Source organism: Triturus cristatus, chromosome 7 (genome assembly GCF_964204655.1).
Source record: "Triturus cristatus chromosome 7, aTriCri1.1, whole genome shotgun sequence".
Taxonomy (NCBI): Eukaryota; Metazoa; Chordata; class Amphibia; order Caudata; family Salamandridae; genus Triturus; species Triturus cristatus.
The window spans coordinates 1,574,202,233-1,574,222,560 of record NC_140590.1 but is presented as its reverse complement, the minus strand read 5'-3'; the positions used below and the strand labels follow the sequence as shown (position 1 = coordinate 1,574,222,560).

The window sequence follows — 20,328 nt, the reverse complement described above, 5'->3', positions numbered from 1 at the left end:
TGATGGCTTCTGACCAGAAGTGTCTTCAGACATGATCTTTGTCATTATATACATATCTAATCTATTGACGGTCGCCAGTTTATAGTTAGGACCATGTTTCCATAGGAAAAGCATTTTTCATGTGCTTATAACTTTGGCATCGTTTGACGAATCTTTACGAAATTTTCCAAAAAGTTTCTCTTTTTTGATCAGCTCCTATCTTGAAAGTTTGGGGGTCATTGGTCTAAGGGGGGCTGAGAAAAAAGGGGGGTCCCAAAACGTGTTTTCTCATAGGAAAATTTAGACAAGGCTACAGGTCAAACTGCTGAACGGAATAATGCCAAATTTGGCAGGGAGAAAGGTTTTGGTCCAGAAAGCACGCTTTTATTGAAATGGTGTAAATCCGTTCAGTAGGTTTTGAGATATTAAAGAGAAAAATATATATATATCTGGGCGGAGCCTAACTCCCGAGCACGAGCTTGCCTCTGATTGGCTGCTAACTCTTCAAACCAGGATGTGTCCTCTGATTGGCTGCTAACACTTCAAACCAGGAAGTGTTAGCAGCCATCTTGTACCTCGCATCAAGTGAAAATATAAAACAAAGGTGCCGGGGGCAATTTAATATACCGGAGCTCTGTCTGTGCGAGATACCCCTTTCACGCTCCCTCTGTCCACATCACCAGCTCGCAGCTATGCCTTTAGAAGGCAGTCCGTCGGCTCGCAGCTCTCTACCTTTGCGAGCTAGTACGCTGCTGTGCCTCTTTGCGAGCGGACGCGCCACATTTGGCAGGGAGAGAGGTCATGGTCCAGAAAGCATGCTTTTGTTTTTATCCCTTTCACGCTCCCTCAACCCACATCACCAGCTCGCAGCTATGCCTTTAGAAGGCAGTCCGCCGGCTCGCAGCTCTCTACCTTTGCGAGCTAGTACGCTGCTGTGCCTCTTTGCGAGCGGGCGTGCCACATTTGGCAGGGAGAAAGGTCGTGGTCCAGAAAGCACGCATTTGTTTAAATGGGGTAAATCCGTTCAGTAGTTTTTGAGAAATGTCATATTGTACAGATATCGATATTTGAGAATTCTGACATCTGATTGGTTGAGGCGTTACGAGCTGGAGCTTGCGGCTCATTGGCTGCGAACTGTTGAAACTAGGAAGTGTTGGCAGCCATTTTGTGATTCAGTCCGTCAGCTCGTATCTCTCTGTACTTCTACCTCTGCGAGGCAATACTGAAAATATATCGGAGCTCTGTTTGTACGAGATTCCCGTTTAACGCTCCCTCTATCACCACGTCGCAGCTATGCCTTTAGAAGCCTGTCCGTCGGCTTGCAGCTCTCTACCGTCGCGAGCTAGTACGCTGCTGTTCCTTTGGGAGCTGATGTCCCGTAGTTCTCCCTCTGCGAGTCGAGCCCTTAGGCCGCAGTTGTCCCTCTGCGAGCCTTGGTGCGAACTGTTGATAAGTCACACTATATGAGCATTGAAATGCCATTTTGTGATTCAGTCCGTCAGCTCGCATCTGTCCGAGGCAACTCTGAAAACATACCGGAGCTCTGTCTATGCGAGATACCCCTTTCACGCTGCCTCTCCCCACATCAGCAGATAACGCACCCACTTCCCACATCACCAGCATACCCCCAACAACCGTCTTGGGCCTGCAAGTCTCCCTCTGCGAACCACCGGTTGGCTTGCAGCTCTTTGGGTGCGACTTCTCGGGCCCCCAGTTGTATCTGTGAAGCCAAGACTGGAAATATTCCGCAGGTCTCTCTCTGCGAGATGCCCCCTTCACACTCCCTCTCCCCACATCACTGTTCCTCAGCTATCCCTTTGGAAGCTGACAGCCCGCACCTTTCCCTATACCTGTCGGCCCGCAGCTGTTCCTCTGTGAGCTGGCCTGCAGCTCTCCCTCTGCGAACTGACGGGCCTCGGCTCTCCCTCTACGAGCCAGCCAGTCGGCTCGCAAGTCTCTGAGAACAGATGCAGTGGAGCCAACGATCATGCAGGTCGGACACCCAACACTCCCCAGCAGCAGCTCCTTGTCCGCCATCCCCCCTCACCCCCCAACCCCCACAAACAAATGTGACAGTCACGTTAGGGAATTTGGAACGTAAAAAATTGGCTAATATTGTACAATTATTAATAAGAAGATGCTTGTGAGGATGGACAAATAAGAATCTTAGTCATGTATGGATTTACATATAAAACTTTTTATTTAAACAAAAAAACAAAATAAAAGTAGGTACAGGTATAGCGTGTTATCCCTCGACAATTTGTGAATCACAGCCTGCAACACAAAAAGAAAGATAAGATGGTGCGTCGTGCGTTCAGCAAAGGAGAGAGAGAAAGAGTGAGTGAGAGAGAGAAAGAAAGAGTGAGAGAGAGAGGAAGACAGAGTGAGAGAGAGAGAGTGAGATACAAGGAATAGAGAAAGAGAGAAACAGTTTGAGAGGAAGAGAGAGAAAAAGAATGAGAGAGGAGAAGAGACAGAGAGAAAGTGTGAGAGAGAAAGGAAGAGATAGAGAATAAGAGAGAGAAAGAAAGGAAGAGATGGAGAGGGAGAGTGAGTGTTGACACTGGGGAGAAAATCTTCACAGCTCAACTTTCTGCCACCGGTGTGACTCCAACCACGTGCCGGGATATAATGCAGCCCTCAAGTTTAGTCATCTGAAACTTAGTATAGAAACAGTGATGGCAGAGTACATACAACTGCACACGCGTAATTCTCTGTTTCAACCCCTGCGCACTCAGGCTGCTGGACCCCATCCACTCCCACTGCCCGGAGGTGTCTGTCCGCTCTTGTGTACCCAGGCTGCTGCACACTATCCACTCCCACTGCCCAGAGGTGACTTCCCGCTGCTGTGGAAACAAGCCTCTCTGCTCACCTTCTGCCACCGGAGTGTGTGTAAGAGGTTGCACCACGTGCCGAAGCAACCTTCTCAGGCATTGCGTACACGCAGTACAGCAGAGCTCACTATTCAGACTGGGTGTTGATTGTCAGGATGGCCACGCATCATCGCAGGCTGCACATGCGTTCAGCTCTGGTGGTACTGAGTGGCGGGAGTTCCGTTTTGGGGGGGGGGGGACGTCAATCCGTGAATCACAGCCTGTTGGACAAAAAAGCAAGATCAGATTGTGCGTCAGGCGTCCATCAAAGGAGAGAGAGAGAGAGCACGAGACAGAGTGTGAGAGAGGAAGAGAGAGAGAGAGAGAGAAAGAAAGAGTGAGAGGAAGGGAGAGAGAGAGAAAAAGAGTAAGAGGAAGAGAGAAAGAGTGAGAGGAAGAGAGAGAAAAAGAATGAGAGTGAGAGGAAGCCAGAGAAAGAGAAAAACAGTGAGAGAGGAAGAGAAAGAGAGTGTGAGGAAGAGAGAAACGGGCAGAGTGAGAGAGAGAGAGAAAGAGTGAGAGAGAGGAAGAGAGAGAGAGAGAGAGAGAGTGTGAGGGAGAGATGAGGAGGGACAGTGAGTGCCCACACTGGACAAAACCCTCACAGCTCACCTTTACACCACCGCTGTGTCTCCAACCACGTGCCGGGACCTAGTGGAGCCCTCAAGCTCCCACATCTGAAACATAGTACAGAATCAGGAATGGCAGAGTATATACGACTGCACACGCCTAAATCGCTGTCCCGCCTTTGTGCATCTAGGCTGCTGCACATCATCCACTTCCACTGCCCAGAGGTGTCTGCCCGCCGCTGCGCACCCAGGCTGCTGCACCCCATCCACTCCCACTGCCCAGAGGTGTCTGCCCATCCCTGCGCACCCTGGCCTCACTGCTCACCTTTTCGCGGACAGGGCACCCTCCACATCATGCAGCCCCGCTCCGCAGGCCGCCAGGTCTCACATTTGGTGCTGCGTCTTGATTTTACCATGGCAGAGGACATACCAGTGCACCCACCATCATCGCAGGTTGCACACCCGCTAAGCCCTTGCGGTGCTACTAACTCAGTGACCAGTGAGGCCACGCACATGGCAGTAGTCCCCTGCTGTTCGATGGCTCAGGCCTACACTGCGGTCCAGCAGGGCACACAAAACATGAGCTGTCCGGGCCACCGGGACGGGGCATCATCGCAGGCTGCACACCCGCTCAGCACTTACAATGCCCCTACCTCAGTGGACCGAAATTCACCGTCCCGTGGAAGTGTGCCAGTGCCGCCCGCAGTGCATCTGGTGCACCAAGTCTGAAATGGAAATGGCGTGGAGCACATGCGTCCAGTCGTTTTTATTGGCAGGGTTACGTGTCCTGTGACGCCTGTGCTTGATGGTTGTGGCTGTGGCGTACTGAGAACTAGACCTGTGAGCAGCAGATCACTACAATGAAAAGCTGGGCCATGTAGCGTTGTTGTCCCTCCCTGTATGTGTAAACGGTTTGGGTTAGCCTGGCGTTTGCTGTGGGCGTGGTTCCGTCCTGGGCTGTATGAGGAATCAATTGATGCGGGTGCCCCTGTTGTAGTGGTGCCGCCAATGCCAATGTCTCCCCTGTACTCTTGGTATTGTGTGCTTTATTATTGGTGGGTGACTTGCGTTCTAAACACGTTTGGTTGCCACATCTCACTACATTCAGCTATTGCGCGACTGAGGGCCATGCCATTTTTGAAAGGTCCGCTGTCCTGTTGTGCGCTGCCTCAGTGGTAGTAGGGGGGGTGGTCCAGGGGAGGTCCTGAGGGTGGCGGCAGTGGGTTATGTGCCTTCTTGGGTGTCGGAGGTGCATGAACAGTAGCTCTATGACATGTGTTGGTCTTCAGATGTGATTCAGGGCTAGTCCTACGCTGCACCAGTAAAAGGCAGATGTTACATTCCTACTGCTAACGCAGCTTATCACCTGTTTTTGGAGCGCACCGCAGATTTGGCTGCTCCCCGAAAATATCGTGAAGTGGTGTTTTCATGTTATTTTTGTACAGGACCGCCTACTCTGCATATTATTTGCGTTAGTTGTTGCTCTCATTTGTGGCAATTTTTTGTGGCGGGAGCTATTGCTGGAAAACTGGCGATATCGGCTGTTTTAACCAGGTTGGGAATGGAATGATAATTTAAAATCACTGAAAAAACTATAAGTTTAATGAACATTATAGTTAGAAATTAACATTTAAAAAACCTTTGAAACTCACTGAAAAAACATAGGTTTTACAGACGTTATAGTTAGAAATTAGCATTTACAAAACCTTTGAAATTCACTGAAAAAATCATAGGTTTCAGGGATGTTATAGTTAGAAATGAGCATTTAAAAAACCTTTGAAATTCACTGAAAAAAACATAGGTTTCAGGGACGTTACAGTTAGTTGGTCATTTCACTCGTACAAAAACAGAGAAATTCGAACGTTATAGTTAGTAGAGCTAACTATAACTTGCGCCCCCGCAATGCACTGCTGATGACGTCACAGATTACATCACACATGACATGGTCAGTGACATCACTGATGACATCTCAAATGACATCATCCACGTGATAATCTGATGCACCTCCTCACACCCTAATATAACCTTTGATATTCCCAGTCTAAATACAGACTACCATTTTCGAAACCATTGACAAATCAATAGCAGTTACTATATACCCACTGACTAATTCCTAGCTATACACACACATTCATTCATTCACCCATACAGTTACTCATACATGCAGTCACTCTTCAATACAGCACTATATGTACTCATACACCTATACAAACACTCATACACCATCACTCATCCATAGTTATTGACACACCTAGCTAGTTATGTAAAGAATCAATAACACTGCCATTTACTCACCTATACAGTTATACATTCACCATCTAACCTATTCGTACAGATACTAACATATACTTACTCTTATACAATCACTGACACAAGCACACACTCATTTATACAGCCACTCACAATTACACACTCTCGCATATAGTCATTTATATACTCCAACACTCACATATACTGCCTTTCACATATGTAGTTACTCACAAAAATACATTCACTCACCAGCACACTGATGCACACACTCACTCACCTATACAGCTATTTCCACATGCACTATTGAACCCATACACCCAGTAAATTATCCACTCACACATGTAGGCAGAAAGGCACACACCGCCCACCCACCCCCACACACAAACACTTAGGCACCCATACAGATACTCATGCAACTAATAAGTAACCCATATAGACAGTCATGTACCTAATCATCAACCCATGCAGCAGCTTACACAACAACTGAGAGACTGATACAGACATTCACACAGTTTAGTCACTATCCCATGCATTCAGTAAGACACATTTAATCACTAACTTATACACTCAGTCACACACCTATTAAATGCTCCACCCACACACTTATACACCAACTCATTCTTCAATACACCTTGGCATTAACATACATAAAATATATTTAAACTTTACAGAACACACATTCACTGGATGATGTCTTCTGTGATGTCATTTGAGATGTCATCAGTGATGTCACTGACCATGTCATGAATGATGTAATATGTGACGTCATCAGCAGTGCATTGCGAGTCAGAGTTAGCTGAACTAACTATAATGGAATTTCTATAGTTTTCATTGTCCTCTCTCACGGTTGCCATTGGTACCTGTTGTGCACACAGCTGTACTTCTATTGGGATTACATTTCATGCATCTGTCTTTCTAGTCTTTCTCTCTCTCTTTATTTTTTTCATTTTTTTAAAAGAGGTGGAAAATAAGTGGAATCTCTGTTTTCCTTGTTGTGGTATCTTGGTTTTCCTAGTCCCAAGTTCCGGTTCTCTCTTTCACACTCTCTCACTCTCATCGAGCCTTGTTATATGCCTGGATTTGCTGATATCCCTCGACCAGAATTCTTCTGTGACTGGGTTGGTAAGTAGGACTATCTGATGATACCTTTCTGTATCTTTCTCCCGAAACGTGTGCTGTTGACACCACCTTTTCTGTGCTTCTGCGTGTGATATATATATATATATATATATATATATATATATATATATATTTATTTATATATTTATTATCTACTGGCGGTCGCCAGTAGATAGTTATAGTTAGGACCGTGTTTCCATAGGAAATCCGCAACATTCTATTTGGAATAACTTTGGCGCCGGTTGACGAATCCTCGCGAAATTTTCAAAATAGGTGGGGTGCTCCGCTCCGACCCTGAAAGTCTCGTGGGGGATTCGTCAAGCAGGGGCTGAGAAAAAAGGGGGGTCCCAAAACGCGTTTTCCCCATGCAATTTACCATAGGGACCTTTAGTCCAAGGTACAGCCCGAACGGCTGAACAGAATTACTTGAAATTTGGCAGAGAGGTAGTCCTCAGCTCAGGGAAGTGCCTTTTGCAGGTCTGGTGTCAATCTGTTCAGTAGTTCCTGAGAAAATCAAAAGTAAAATCATATATATATATGGGCGGAGCCTAACCACACATCTCATCGTGAGATCTGATTGGCTGTCAGCATTTCATCCAAGAAGTGTTGGCAGCCATCTTGGGACCAATATACATGATAGCACCTCATTAGAAGCATTGCAGTTAATAGAAGGTTTTAAGACTTTAGTTACATTATAAATCATTTGTTGATGGTACCATACGCATTTAAGGAATTGTGGTATGTTCTAAGGTGATTTCACCATGTGAAAAAGCCTTCTGCTGGGATATCATGATTGAGAGAAAAATATTTTCTCATGCTTTTCCCACAAAGGTTTGGAAGTTGATCTATAAGCTAAACTGAGAGCTTATTTTCTGTAAATTCACATTATCTTTCTCAGTCATGTGAGAATGAAGTCTGACATTCTCAGTAAAACATGTACATCCAACAAGGGCAGAGACTGTCAGTTTATTCCTTTGTGTTCTACTGCAGCTTCCCAGAGTGTTCCAAAGAACAACTAGAGCGCTAACAGTCCTACTTATGATAAACCTATGGCACACCTGAAGCCATCTTGCTTGGATTAAAGTGGTAACTCTTAAAACATTTAATTTAAAAAGGAACACAATGAGGGGGTTCATTTTGCCATAGAAATGATGATTAATGCTGAAGAAAGAAAATGAGGGCACATTTTGAGTGACTTCTCAAATCCTCTTCTATTTCATTAAAAAATTCTGACATGCAGACTGAAACATGCACTTTTAATACCAGGAGCAGACTTCCATGGTGAACAGTAGTTTTACTACAGTGATCTAATGAGCAACTAGAGTGCTAACTTTCAGAATTTATGGCAAATGTGTGACATATCTGAATACCTTCATGATGGAATCAAAGTAAAAAACTGAAAGCATTTCCTACTGAGGAGACTGCAGTACATGAGGAAATTAGGAAACTTCATAACAAATAAATCTCCCAAGATGGCCATCGGAGACAAAAGAGGCCAAATGTAGCCCAAAATCACCCAGATGTAGCCCAAATATAGCCCAATGACAGAAGTGTGCAAAACACTTATTATTTTGTGTTTTTGCAGTGTTATATAGTGCAGACTTGTCAGGTATTGGAGTGCTTTACATGAGCATTGGTTACATCACACAAGAACAAATTCATTTTGGTTGTAGACATGGGGAGACTAAGTGATTTGACCAGAATCCCAGAATGTCGAGCTGAAGCAGAAACTCCAACCTGGTTCCCCAGTTGCAAAGTCTGCAGTTCTGGAAGTAACACCACATCCTCTCCCCTAAGTGCAACATTTAATCAAGTGGTCAACTGGATAAAAAAACATAAAGATTACAAATAATTTAAAAGTGCTTTGTCGCTATTTGAAAACTCAGAAAATATGTCCTTATTTTAGTCTTTTAGAGCACTAACCATAATTTTGATGCCAATAAGACCCTCTCATATATGTAATTTCTAAAGGAAATGCTCTAGGTATTACAGTTTTGATTACATCAAGATGACGTCAGGCGTTCCACACTTTTGTAATAAATATAGAATGTTAGCAATCTAGTTGTTCATTAGGATACTGTTGAGAGGCAGAGGCCAGGGGCACGGACTCTGAAAATTGAAGGCAGGTAGGAGGGTGCAAAGGCAACAATTTAACCACACTGAGCAGGCAGGAAGGGCCGTGGCAGCACAACAGAGTATGGAGGGCAGTGGAAAGGGGGGCAGGGGCAACAAACCAACAATACAGGACTTGCAAGAGAGGCTGTGGCAATGTAATAGACCATTGTGGGCAGAAGGAAGAGGCAATGGTAGTACAACCATACATGCCAACAGACCCGATTCAGCCAGGAAACGTCCAATGTTTTTAAGCTCAAATGGGGTTTATTTGATCTGTCTCCTGTCTACAATCTCCTCTTTTTCAATGTAACTCAAAGGGGAAAATCAATACCCCAGTTTTTTTTCAAAATCTCCCTCTTACCAAGTTCAAAATGTTCGCAAGTATGGTACATTGGATCATGGAAGGAAATGGGGTAGGGACATGGACTTGGATAACAGAGGACAGGAGGGACATGGAGAGGTGCACCAAACTGACCTTGCAGGGCAGGCATCAGGGTTTGCAGCAGCACAATACACCACACAGGGCATGCGGGACAGGAGTGCAGCACAACAATCCATAGAAAGCAAGAGGGAGGGGACAGGACCATGCACATGGACAACAGAGAACAGAGGGGCAAGAGGCAATGGTAGCTAGCTGACCATAATGGACAGACAGGAGAGAAAGCTGCAGCATAACAGACCATAAAGGGCAGGAGGGAAGGATCAGGGGCATTACAATGGAACAGACAAGCCAGGAGGGAGGGAGTAGGGGTCTGCACATGTAAACAGAGGGCTGGGGGCAAGGGGGCAGGGCAGGAGCAGCAAGATAGCCATGGAGGTCAGGCAGGATGGGCACTAGAAGCAAGACACACCATGAAGAGCAACAGTGAGACTGTGATGGCATACACACAGACCATGGAGGGAAGGTGGGAGGGGGTCAGGGGCAGCTAACTGACCACACAAGGAAGGTGGGAGGGGCCATGGCAGCACAGAAGACCATGCATGGCAAGTGGGAGGGTTAGTGGCAGCACAATGGCTAAGATGGGCAAGAAGGAGGGTGCAGGGGCATGCACAAAGGACGATGGAGGATAGACGGGAGGGTCAGGACCTGTGCACAGACAAGAAAGTTCAGGGGAAGGGGCCTCACAACAGACCGCACGGGGCAGGCAGGAGGAGCAGTTGCAGCACAACAGACCAGGGAGGGCAGAAGGGTGTGGCAGTACAATGGACCATGTAGGACAGGAGGAAGAGGATAGGGGCATGGCATGTGGACAGGCAGGGTGGAGGTGGCAGGGACAGGTTACAGTCATCTGACAATGCTAGGCAGGTGGGAGGGGAGTGGCAGCTCAACAGAACACTCGGAGTAGATAGGAGTGGCAGGTCCATGGAACATGGTGGGCAAAAAGGATGGAGCAGGGGCATGCACAAAGACATTGGAGGGCAGGGGGGAGGAGAATAGGGGCAGCAAGCTAAGCACAGAGTTTAAGCAGGAGGTCAATGATGGGGCATAGAATTGGGCAATGGAGGGCAGGAGGAGGGGACTGGTACATCATACTAAATTGAGGGCAGTGGCAGCACATCAGACCATGCATGGCAGGAGGGAGGAGGCTAGTCAATGGATTCACACAACAGAGGATAGGGAGGAGGGGGATGGGGTAGCAAGCTAACTGTTCAGAGAAGGCGGGTATTAGGAACTTTATTGTTTTTAAAACGTGTGTCTGTGCAAACTACTTAAAATATGAACAAGTATGCAGCATAATCTCACTTTTATTCAGGAAGAAGAGGACGTTTGTGACTGTGACTCCGGGCTCACTTGGCAGAAACACCCCCTGACCCTCCACCCCCTATCGCAAAATGTAATGCCCTTGAAAAGGGTAGGTGAACACAGTGTTATATAGAACATAGTCCTGAGAGCACGATTGAAAATGAAAACTAGATATAGTGTATGGTATAAACTATGCACCAAAAAGTGTGATATAAGATGAACCGGGCGTGAAATATAATATGCAATACATTGTGCGCAATGACAGATTCATTGGAGAGCGCGAGATAGCACAGGCATTAGCGCGTGCTATGCGATGTGCGCCTTGGAGTGTAATATGCACAGGGCAGTGTTGTGTAACCTAACTAGTCTCTAAAGTTGTAATATAAAATATGTGCTGGGGAGTGTAACGTTGCATATGCACTGTGACAAAGATATGGATCCCAGATTGTAATATGTATGGCATAGCACTGTGCGTTATAACATAGGCATCGAGGAAGGCACGTTAGATGGGGCAATATAACCCGTGCGAAGACAAGTGTGGCATGACATATTCACGGGGTGGTGTTACAGTGCACATGGGCTAGAGAGTGTCATAGCATATGCACTAGCTGGTGGAATACAACACAGAGGTGTGTGGCACTCGGCAGGCAATGGTGTGTGTAACACAGCATTGGGCTCTGCCAGGAGCGCGCTGTGACTCTCAAGTGAGGTTCGTCCCCTTTCCAGAGAGTAAAATAAAAATTATTACACATCCGGCAGTGGATGTGTGTTTTATTAACCGTGAGGGGGGTTTCTTACATAGTTTTGGTCGAATTTTTGTCGAATCCCCTTTGCATGGCTTGGTGTGCATGTGTATTAAATGTGCCCGTCAATAGCTACCCATGTTTGTATAAATAAACGACAAGGGTGTCTACCGGGATTAGGCACGGTAGGGCATCAGACATGTCAGAGCTTCACTAGTGGTGTAAATACATTCCACGTGGATTCATTGTACGCATAGTCGCCTTTTAATGAATATCACTCAAATCGTCATGGTGATAGGTACGTACGGTTTGTCCAGCATGTCCTAGGTGTGTCTATAAATATATATTTTTTAAAAATAATAAAAAACAGTGGCCGGCCCTGGGGATTGGGGTCCAAAAAATATAATTAGGAGACAGGCCCTGGGGGATGGGGTCATCAGGGCCAATAAATTAGAATAAGAAGGGGAACCACACAGCCCCCCTTCTTAAAAAAATTTAAATAAATAAGACTGGCATCGTGCCGGACGCCACGCCCCCTCCTTGCAGCACTCTGCAAAACACGCCCCCTGGCGAGTTGTAAGTTGGGGAATTAATTCCTCTTCAATACTGAGGGTCCCTGAGGGCCAACTAGCCCAACAGGCATCTCCAGTATGCGCCAGGGAGCTAGGCTGCAGACAGGTGTTCTGAGGCCAAGCCCCTTTTTACACCTCTCTGCAACGCAGCTCTGTGGCGCTTACTGGAGGTACCTAGTGGTCTAGTTTGACCCTAGGGACCCTTAGGATTCAAGGGGACTTAATCTCTCAACTTAGAACAGCCACATGGCGCGTTTACACAGTGGTGAAGGGAGGGGACGGGGCCTGAGGTGACGTGTGCAAACACGCACTATGGCACGTTTTAAATTGGGGATATCATTTCCCTTCAATACTGAGGGCCCCTGGGGGCCAACTAGCCCACCAAGTGCTTCCAGTAAGCGCCACTGAGCTGCATTGCAGAGAGGTCGTCCAGGCTGTGCCACTTTTTACACCTCTCTGCAACGCAGCTCTGTGGCACTTACTGGAGGTACCTAGTGGGCTAGTTGGTCCCTAGGGACCCTCAGGATTCAAATGAACTTAATCTCCCAACTAAAAACGGACACAGGGCGTGTTTACACAGTGGTGAAGGGAGGGGACGGGGCCTGAGTTAACGTGTGCAAAAATGCCCTGTGGCCCGTTTTAAGAGGTAGTTTTAGTCCCCCTGCCCTATTATATACTAGGGGCTTACAGAGGAGGTCATGCTAATCACAGGGGGACCCCAACGCATAATGTTCCCTAGTGTATGTAGGTGTTTTCACTGTATTCTAGTGTCTTTTAACATAGCACTGGCTCTAGGACTGGTTAGTCAGACTCAGTTACCACCAGTATCAGTCTGAAAAAGTTGAGGGTACAGGATGATTTTGCAACAAGGATTCTTTCTGCTCTTCTTTTTGTTCTTTCTGCACGTTATCCTTCTTCCTGCACTTTTCTTCGTCTTTGAGGACTTCTGTTGCTTCTTTCTGCACTTCTTTTTTTTTCTTTCTGTGCATTTTTTCTTCTTTCTTCACATATCCTGTCTCTGTAGGCATAGTTAGAAATTAGCATTTAAAAAACCTTTGAAATTCACAGAAAAAAACATAGGTTTCAGGCACGTTATAGTTAGGAATTAGCATTTAAAAAACCTCAGAAATTCACTGAAAAAAACATAGGTTTCAGGGGTGTTATAGTTAGCTGGACTTTTCACTTGTACAAAACCATTGAAATTCCCCCGGTATAGTTAGTTCAGCTAACTATAACTCGCGCGCCCGCAATGCACTGCTGATGACGTCACATATTACATCACTCATGACATGGTCAGTGACATCACTCATGACATCACTGATGACATCTCAAATGACATCACTGATGACATCATCCTTGTGATAAAGTGGCAGACCTCCTCTCACCCTAATATAACCTTTGATACACACATTCAAAAATAGAGACTAAAATTTTCAAAACAATGGACATACCAATACCAGTTACAAAAACCTCTTCAGTAATTCTAAGATCCACATATACATCCACTCATTCACCAACAGTCCTATACAGTCACTCATACATGTACTCACTCATCATATGTACTCATACACCTATACATCCTGTTACACAATGCCACTCATCCATAGAGTTACTCACACACACAGTCACTCATGCTAATAAAGAATCAAACATACATTTACTTGCATATACAGTTATACACACACCACCACACTTACTTCTACGGAAACTTACACATACTTAGTCTTTTAAACAATCACATATAGAAACGCATACTTATTCATACAGGAACTCTTTCAATCTCTCACATATACTCACTTATATACACCAATAGTCACATATACTAGTTTAAAACATATGTAGTTACTCATAAAGACACTATTGAGACAGTCATTCACTCACTAACACACCCATGCACACACTCATCCACCCATACAGTCCTGCATACATGCTGTCTTCAACACATACAAACAGTGAGTCACTCATTCATGCACCTATGCACTACGCAATACCCCCACCGAACCATGCAGACACTCAGACTGATACTCAAAAAACCAACTAATAACCTATATAGACACCCATGTAGCTACTCACCAACCCATGCAGCCACTTTTACACAAAGTGAGAGACTGATACAGATATTTACATATTTAAACATTACTCACTAAGCCATGTATTCACTATGATACACTTAATCAGTCAGTTACGCAATCAATTTTTCAAAAACAAATCATCCATTTAGACACTTATATACCCATTTATTCTTCCATCGACCTTGAGATATACATATATAAAACATATTTAATTTTCAGAAAAACAGACATTCACTGGATGATGTCATCAGTGATGTCATCAGTGATGTCATTTGAGATGTCATCAGTGATGTCATGAGTGATGTCACTGACCATGTCATGAGTGATGTAATATGTGACGTCATCAGCAGTGCATTGCGGGCGCGCGAGTTATAGTTAGCTGAACTAACTAGAACGGGGGAATTTCAATGGTTTTGTACAAGTGAAAAGTCCAGCCAACTATAACACCCCTGAAACCTATGTTTTTTTCAGTGAATTTCTGAGGTTTTTTAAATGCTAATTCCCAACTATAACGTGCCTGAAACCTATGGTTTTTTCTGTGAATATATATATATAAATATATATGCACATATGGTTTTGCGTATATCTATTTCTCTGTCCTATATCTCTCTATACATCTACACACACGCGCACGCGCACACACACACACACGCACGCACACACGCACACCATCTGCATCTATATATGTCTCTCTGTTGGCATCCACTGTTGTGGATGCTCGTATCTGCTCTGACTCTATCATGATGCTCTCCTTTCCTTCTGGAAATGATTTTTTCACCCATCCTCCCCGCTCTGCGAGGGCATTTCAGGTTGGGTTGTTACGCCAACTGATCTTTCTGCCAGTGGTCTCTGTCTCAATGAATGATTGGTCTGCTTACCATGCTTGACCACGTGAGGAGGTCTTTTTCTATGTTACCTGTTACTTTCACCACCCATTCTTGAATTTGGGTGGTAGGTTCATATATGCATGCACACTCTTGCACCCTGAATGTATTCCAGTGTCGGGGTTGCCCCTTACGGTTTTATCTCCTTGGTTGGGTGTCTCTTGCCTCTGACACTGTTAATAGGTAGTATTTAGTGCGCATGGTTGAACACTCGCTGTTGTTGCAGGATTGTTCACATTTACAGTGACATTCGTGTCCATTACGGTTTGCCTCATACAATGGTATGGTTCTTCCCTTATGCTGGGCTTTTCTTTGGACGAGTACTTTTCTCTCACTCTGGTTTCATTTTCATTTTTGGGAATTTTCACTAAAGTCAATTTTTGATGTTTCTCATAATTTCTTATTTCTTATTATTGTTATTTCAAATAATTTTTGATCATTTTGGCACACTGTTCTCACATCTAGTTCTGGTGGTGGCTCAGCGTTCTGGCGCGAAAAAAGTTTCACAGTAGAAAAGTGACGTCAGCGCATGGGGAGGGACTTATGTGGCTCCACTGACGTCATATCCATGGATGACGTCCGGGCAGAGCATCCAACGACGTACCCCGGCGCATAGAGGTACTGCTGAAAAGTCTCCGGATCCAGGCTGGCGCCTGGGGGAAATTCTAAGTTAGGGAATGTGCGGCTAGAATGTGTCTCTACCAGATACATTGTTACCATAGGTAAGTAACTTGTTCTTTCACATGTGCCCTTGTACCTCCGTAAAAATGAGCTGAAGAACACGAAGGTTTAAAAGAAAATATCGAAAACTGGGAAGCTGCACAAAGACAGGGGTCGTCAAAAAGAGTTTGAAAATGGCTACCACGCAAAGGGACTTCCCAGGTGGGCATCTGATGTCACAAAGGACAGTAACAATACACAGGAGTATAGCCCGTTAACCCAGATGAGACCGGGCGTGATATGAAACAAAAAAGACTGTCTCAACTGGAGGGTATTTTTGAGGGGAAAACAATTTAGCGAGGTGAGGTAAATCACAAGAGAACGGAGGACAGGGAGGGAGACCACAGCATGAGCCAAAGATTGGGAAAAAGGTTTATATACAATTCTGCAAGTAGTTAAGAAGCACTACAGTACATCTACTTGTACAATGACCATAACACACAAGGTGAAAACTGAATGTGCTGGTGAATTGTGAACGACGCAGTGACACAGAAGTGTGAGAAACAGCATGAACGGCCCAATAGAGAAGAAATACAAAGGTCAACAAACAATGTAAATATATACAATTAGGTACAAAAAATTATTTTGATGGTTTTGTTGACCACAGGAGGGCCTAAGTTCTAGGCTGTGTAGTCGACGGCGTTTCAACCTGGGTAATTTCAGGTCACCATCAGGACAGAGGTCATAGGTTAAAGGGTAATGCTTCTGGTAGAAATAAGGCGTCGCGTAAATAATTGAATAACTGGCTGGACGCTGTATGATTCAAGGATTCGGAATCCAGGGGGGAGACTGACGCAAACTGGCCGTCCGGCCAGAGCGTGAGGATGGAGGGAAGGATCCGTAGGGGGGCCAGTACAGAGTGCGAAGGCAGTATTTATGTTGTATGGTACCAGATGAATCACGTGGGGAGAGGAACCGGTATTAGGCGCGAGGGCGGAATTAAATTGTAAAGTCCCAGACACGTAATGCGCGGAGAGTAGATCAATCCAAGTTGAGGAGCGAAACCTCTGGGCAGTGGGCTGAATCGTCCGATGCAGGACACCAAATGTTTGACACTATTCAGGAAAAAAAATAAAAAAAACATACACTGATAATTCGATGCCCAACGACTAGAGACTAAATAATGCACAACATGCAAATTCAGAAAATTCTTCAAGCTGCAAAAATACTCCTACAGGTAAGTAACCATTTTATTACTTTTTTGCTTATCTATACAGGTAACGTATCTTGGGTCACCTTCAAGTTTCCACGGGCAGGCCTAGTGTGCCATGCTTTTTGTTCGCCCCTTTAGCTTGTAGATCCGATTCTGTAGCCACAGATGAATAATGTTCATGCAATATCTAATGTCTGCCATGGAATTTTCTTTTTCTTTTTATCAGTTGTCTTCTCCAAGAGAAGAGGTGAAAACGTTTTCTGGTAACCAAGCAGCACACTGTAGGCTTCATTCTGGAACCATTGTGCCACTGTCTTCTCACCACGCAATAGCTTCTAGTCTTCATTATGTGCACAAATGTAATGCTGAGCCCAGATAGTGCTTTCACAAAGAAGGATATCCGTATTTGAGGAGTCATCATTCTTTTATTTTTGAATGAGTCCGTAGTGCCTCATATTTCACTCTATAAACTCTATTTTTCTAGCTACTGCAACACAGCAAGAACCTGATTCAGAGCCTGGCACAGATGCATCAAATAAACCTGTACAACCAAGCTCAGTGCAGCTATCGCCATCAGAAACCGCTAATGCACCAAAAGAAAAAGACAGTCCTTCAGATAAAAACAAGGAAGGTGCTACAGTAAGTGTTAATGCTCAGTCTTCTAAAGCACTGTAAATTTGAAATAATCCTTTCACTTAAAAACATATGAAAAATGTTCCACTTTTTTCTTTCATATAAAATTTTACTTCTATCAGCAGCATTACAAATCCTCTATAACGCAAGATAAATGATTTGCATAATGAACATTGTGTGGTGTTCTGTATTCGTACTTTTGTTCATGCCGTTATTGCCTTAATGTTTGCAAGGCATCTCCTTACCTGTGAGGTTTTTAAATTTGCCTTGCCATTCTTGGCCTCAATCTGCCTAGTTTATTCCTAGTTTCAGGTGGGATTGCAGTTTGGGCCACTCGTAATTGCCTCATAGCCATTCTATCATATTGGTGGTTTGATTTTGGTTCCTCATTACTATTCTCAGCCCAAAGTGTTAGTGGGCCAACGTTTTCCAGCTGCACAAGCTCTTGTCTTCTGCCTCTCTTTGGAAAGAGTTGGATGGTGTGGGAGTGTTCCCATCCACTTCTGTCTGGTGTTGAGTATGGCATTGTGCATTTCGGCGATCTTTGACTGGCAGATCATTGTGATCTGTGCTTGTCTCTTATGTGTTGGTTGGCCTGTGCCAAGCTGTTTTCTGGTTGTGTTGTTTAAAAACAAATCAGCAAAACGTATGAACGTATTGCCTTCCAGGTATACAATATACATAATTTGGTGGCGGGTACCCATTTATTTCCATGGTAGGTGTCTGGGCATGCTTTATCTGGGTACGCTGATCTTTCATGCTACTGGTAAGTGTTCCTGTTTGGAGTGTATGTGAGCCTTTGTTAAAGCCTGGTTCTGTTCTTTGTAAAACTAAATTGTCTAATCCATGGGGCAACAGGGTTACCAGCCAGCATGACCCGTATGGCATGGTTTCTTCGTGACTTCTCCTCAGACCCTTCACTCGAGGTTTATTGCTTTGCGATTGATTGAGTTGAGGAATCTCCAGGTAAAAGTATCTATCGGAAGAATAAGTTGCTTACCTTTTGTAACAATATGTTCGAGGCATGTGTGGCTGTAGATACACATACTGTGCATTCTCCAGCCATCTAGTGTTGGACCCAGAAGTGTGCAAGTTGTTTGTCTTTAAATAATTCTTCTTTAATCATGAGGTACTATGACCCCACCTCTTGCTTGCAATGTGCATGGTTACGGGCTCCATTGTTTTCTTTCCGCTGTCTGGTTTGGATGAGTTTTCCGTGCTGCTGATCGATGCCGTTGTGGGGTTCTTTTCGATCTTCACGTTTCCCCTCCCTCCGTCGGTATTGTATTGAATCGCGTTTCTCCTTCTCAAATTGGGTCGACGCCTGCAGTTTCATCTAGTGTTATGAACAAGGGTAATCCTCAAATACTTTTGAAAACTTGGATTAATACTATATATAGAAAAACAATGGTTTGTTGGGACGTTAATCACAATAAAAGAGAACATTGTTTCTTCAGTCATTCGAGACACAACATCAAATAGGCAAGACAAAGAAGGAGACAGGATGATGACCTCACTTTGCCAGAGGGCGACAACACCTGGTCAGCAATAGACTCATATTGACTCCGTTCCCCAAAATTGCAACAATAATTTAAGAGTCGTGTCTTTTTGTGTGTGATGCGTGCTTTTTTGCCTTTTTATCACTACACTTCTCTTAACCTGTGTGTGAGCACTGGATCTTTACGTAAATCAAAAAATGCATAATAATGAAAGTAAGCAATGAATCAATAAATTGCTATACAGTATGGATTGCGTGCCTTCTTCTCGCATGCCTTGCCTTGTGCATCAGATGTGGTGTCTCAAATGACTTAAGACACAATGTTCTTTGATTGTGACTAGTGTCCCAGCGAACCATTGTTTTTCTATATGCATTTTCATCCAGGGAAGATCTCCGGTCGTCCTCGTCCCGCGGTGGGGCTTTACCTGTCAGGGCCTATTTCCCTTCCACTTGGTCCCTCTCACCATGCCTCGCCTGTGATGGAATGGATGCCCTTTCGATATTGCCCTTGGTATCGCGAGAAATACCCCTGGGCCGACCCCCACCTCTCCCCGAGCACGACGAGGACTCTGGCGATGTCTTCCAGTCTTTCTGGACGAAGAGGCCTGTTGACTTGAGAGCGTTGACATGACCGTCAAAGATACACGAGGCCTCTTTGGCAACCAGAGGTCCGCAAAGTTTATCTCAGTCCGGCAAGAGTCCAGTCCTTCCACACATTGCTTCTTTTGTTTTTCAGCCAAAGCAACAGGTCACAGTCTGGGCAGTCATGCCCCTCCTAGATATGATGGCCTCCTGCATTGCCATATTAACCCACGTAAGATTACACATGTGCCCATTGCTAGGAATGTTTATCGCATCCGTGCTCTCAGGCGGAGGGTCATTGGGAAGATCTAGTGTTGATCAGCCTCAGCACTCATCTCTGTCTGCAGATGGGGGAACACCAACAACTTGTTGCCTGGGATGGCCTTTTCTCAACATAGTTGTGGAGATCACCATTACTTTCGGACACAATATGAGAGTGCACCAGACCCTAAATAATCTGATCTGTGCACACACATACACCCCTTTTTAAACTGAACTCGTACCCAGGTTTAATAAAGTTTCAAACTGGTGTTTCGAGTCTATTTTAACTCCTTTGATTATCACCTCACATTTCACTACTCACTGAGCACTATTCTCTGATCACAACTGAAATAACCAGAGGTATCACCTGCGGGTGGAGGAAGCACACGATTAACCCGACGATGATGCTGTCACGCTGTCAAACAAAAGGCGGATTATCGAACATACCGCCACTTTCCACCTACGAATCAACACGTGATTGAGGGTTTCTTAACAGCATTGCTGTTGCTAACCCTGGTTCTTTCAGGACCTGTGATCCACTCCCCATTGATATTGAAATGT

At 44.9% G+C, this 20,328-nt stretch overlaps 1 protein-coding gene across 8 annotated transcripts in view; it reads left to right on the top strand.

The window, feature by feature from the left end:
• The window catches only part of ZMYND8 (zinc finger MYND-type containing 8), a 420,239-nt gene that overhangs the window by 356,110 nt on the left and 43,801 nt on the right, over positions 1-20,328 (top strand). For all 8 annotated transcript variants that reach the window (XR_014966854.1, XR_014966853.1, XR_014966852.1 and 5 more), the window contains one exon: positions 17,278-17,432. Coding sequence is in view for 5 of the 8 variants with exons in the window: in XM_085619413.1 (XP_085475539.1) it covers positions 17,278-17,432 (155 nt within the window). In the remaining 3 variants the exon portion in view is untranslated. The remainder of the gene's footprint in view (positions 1-17,277; positions 17,433-20,328) is intronic.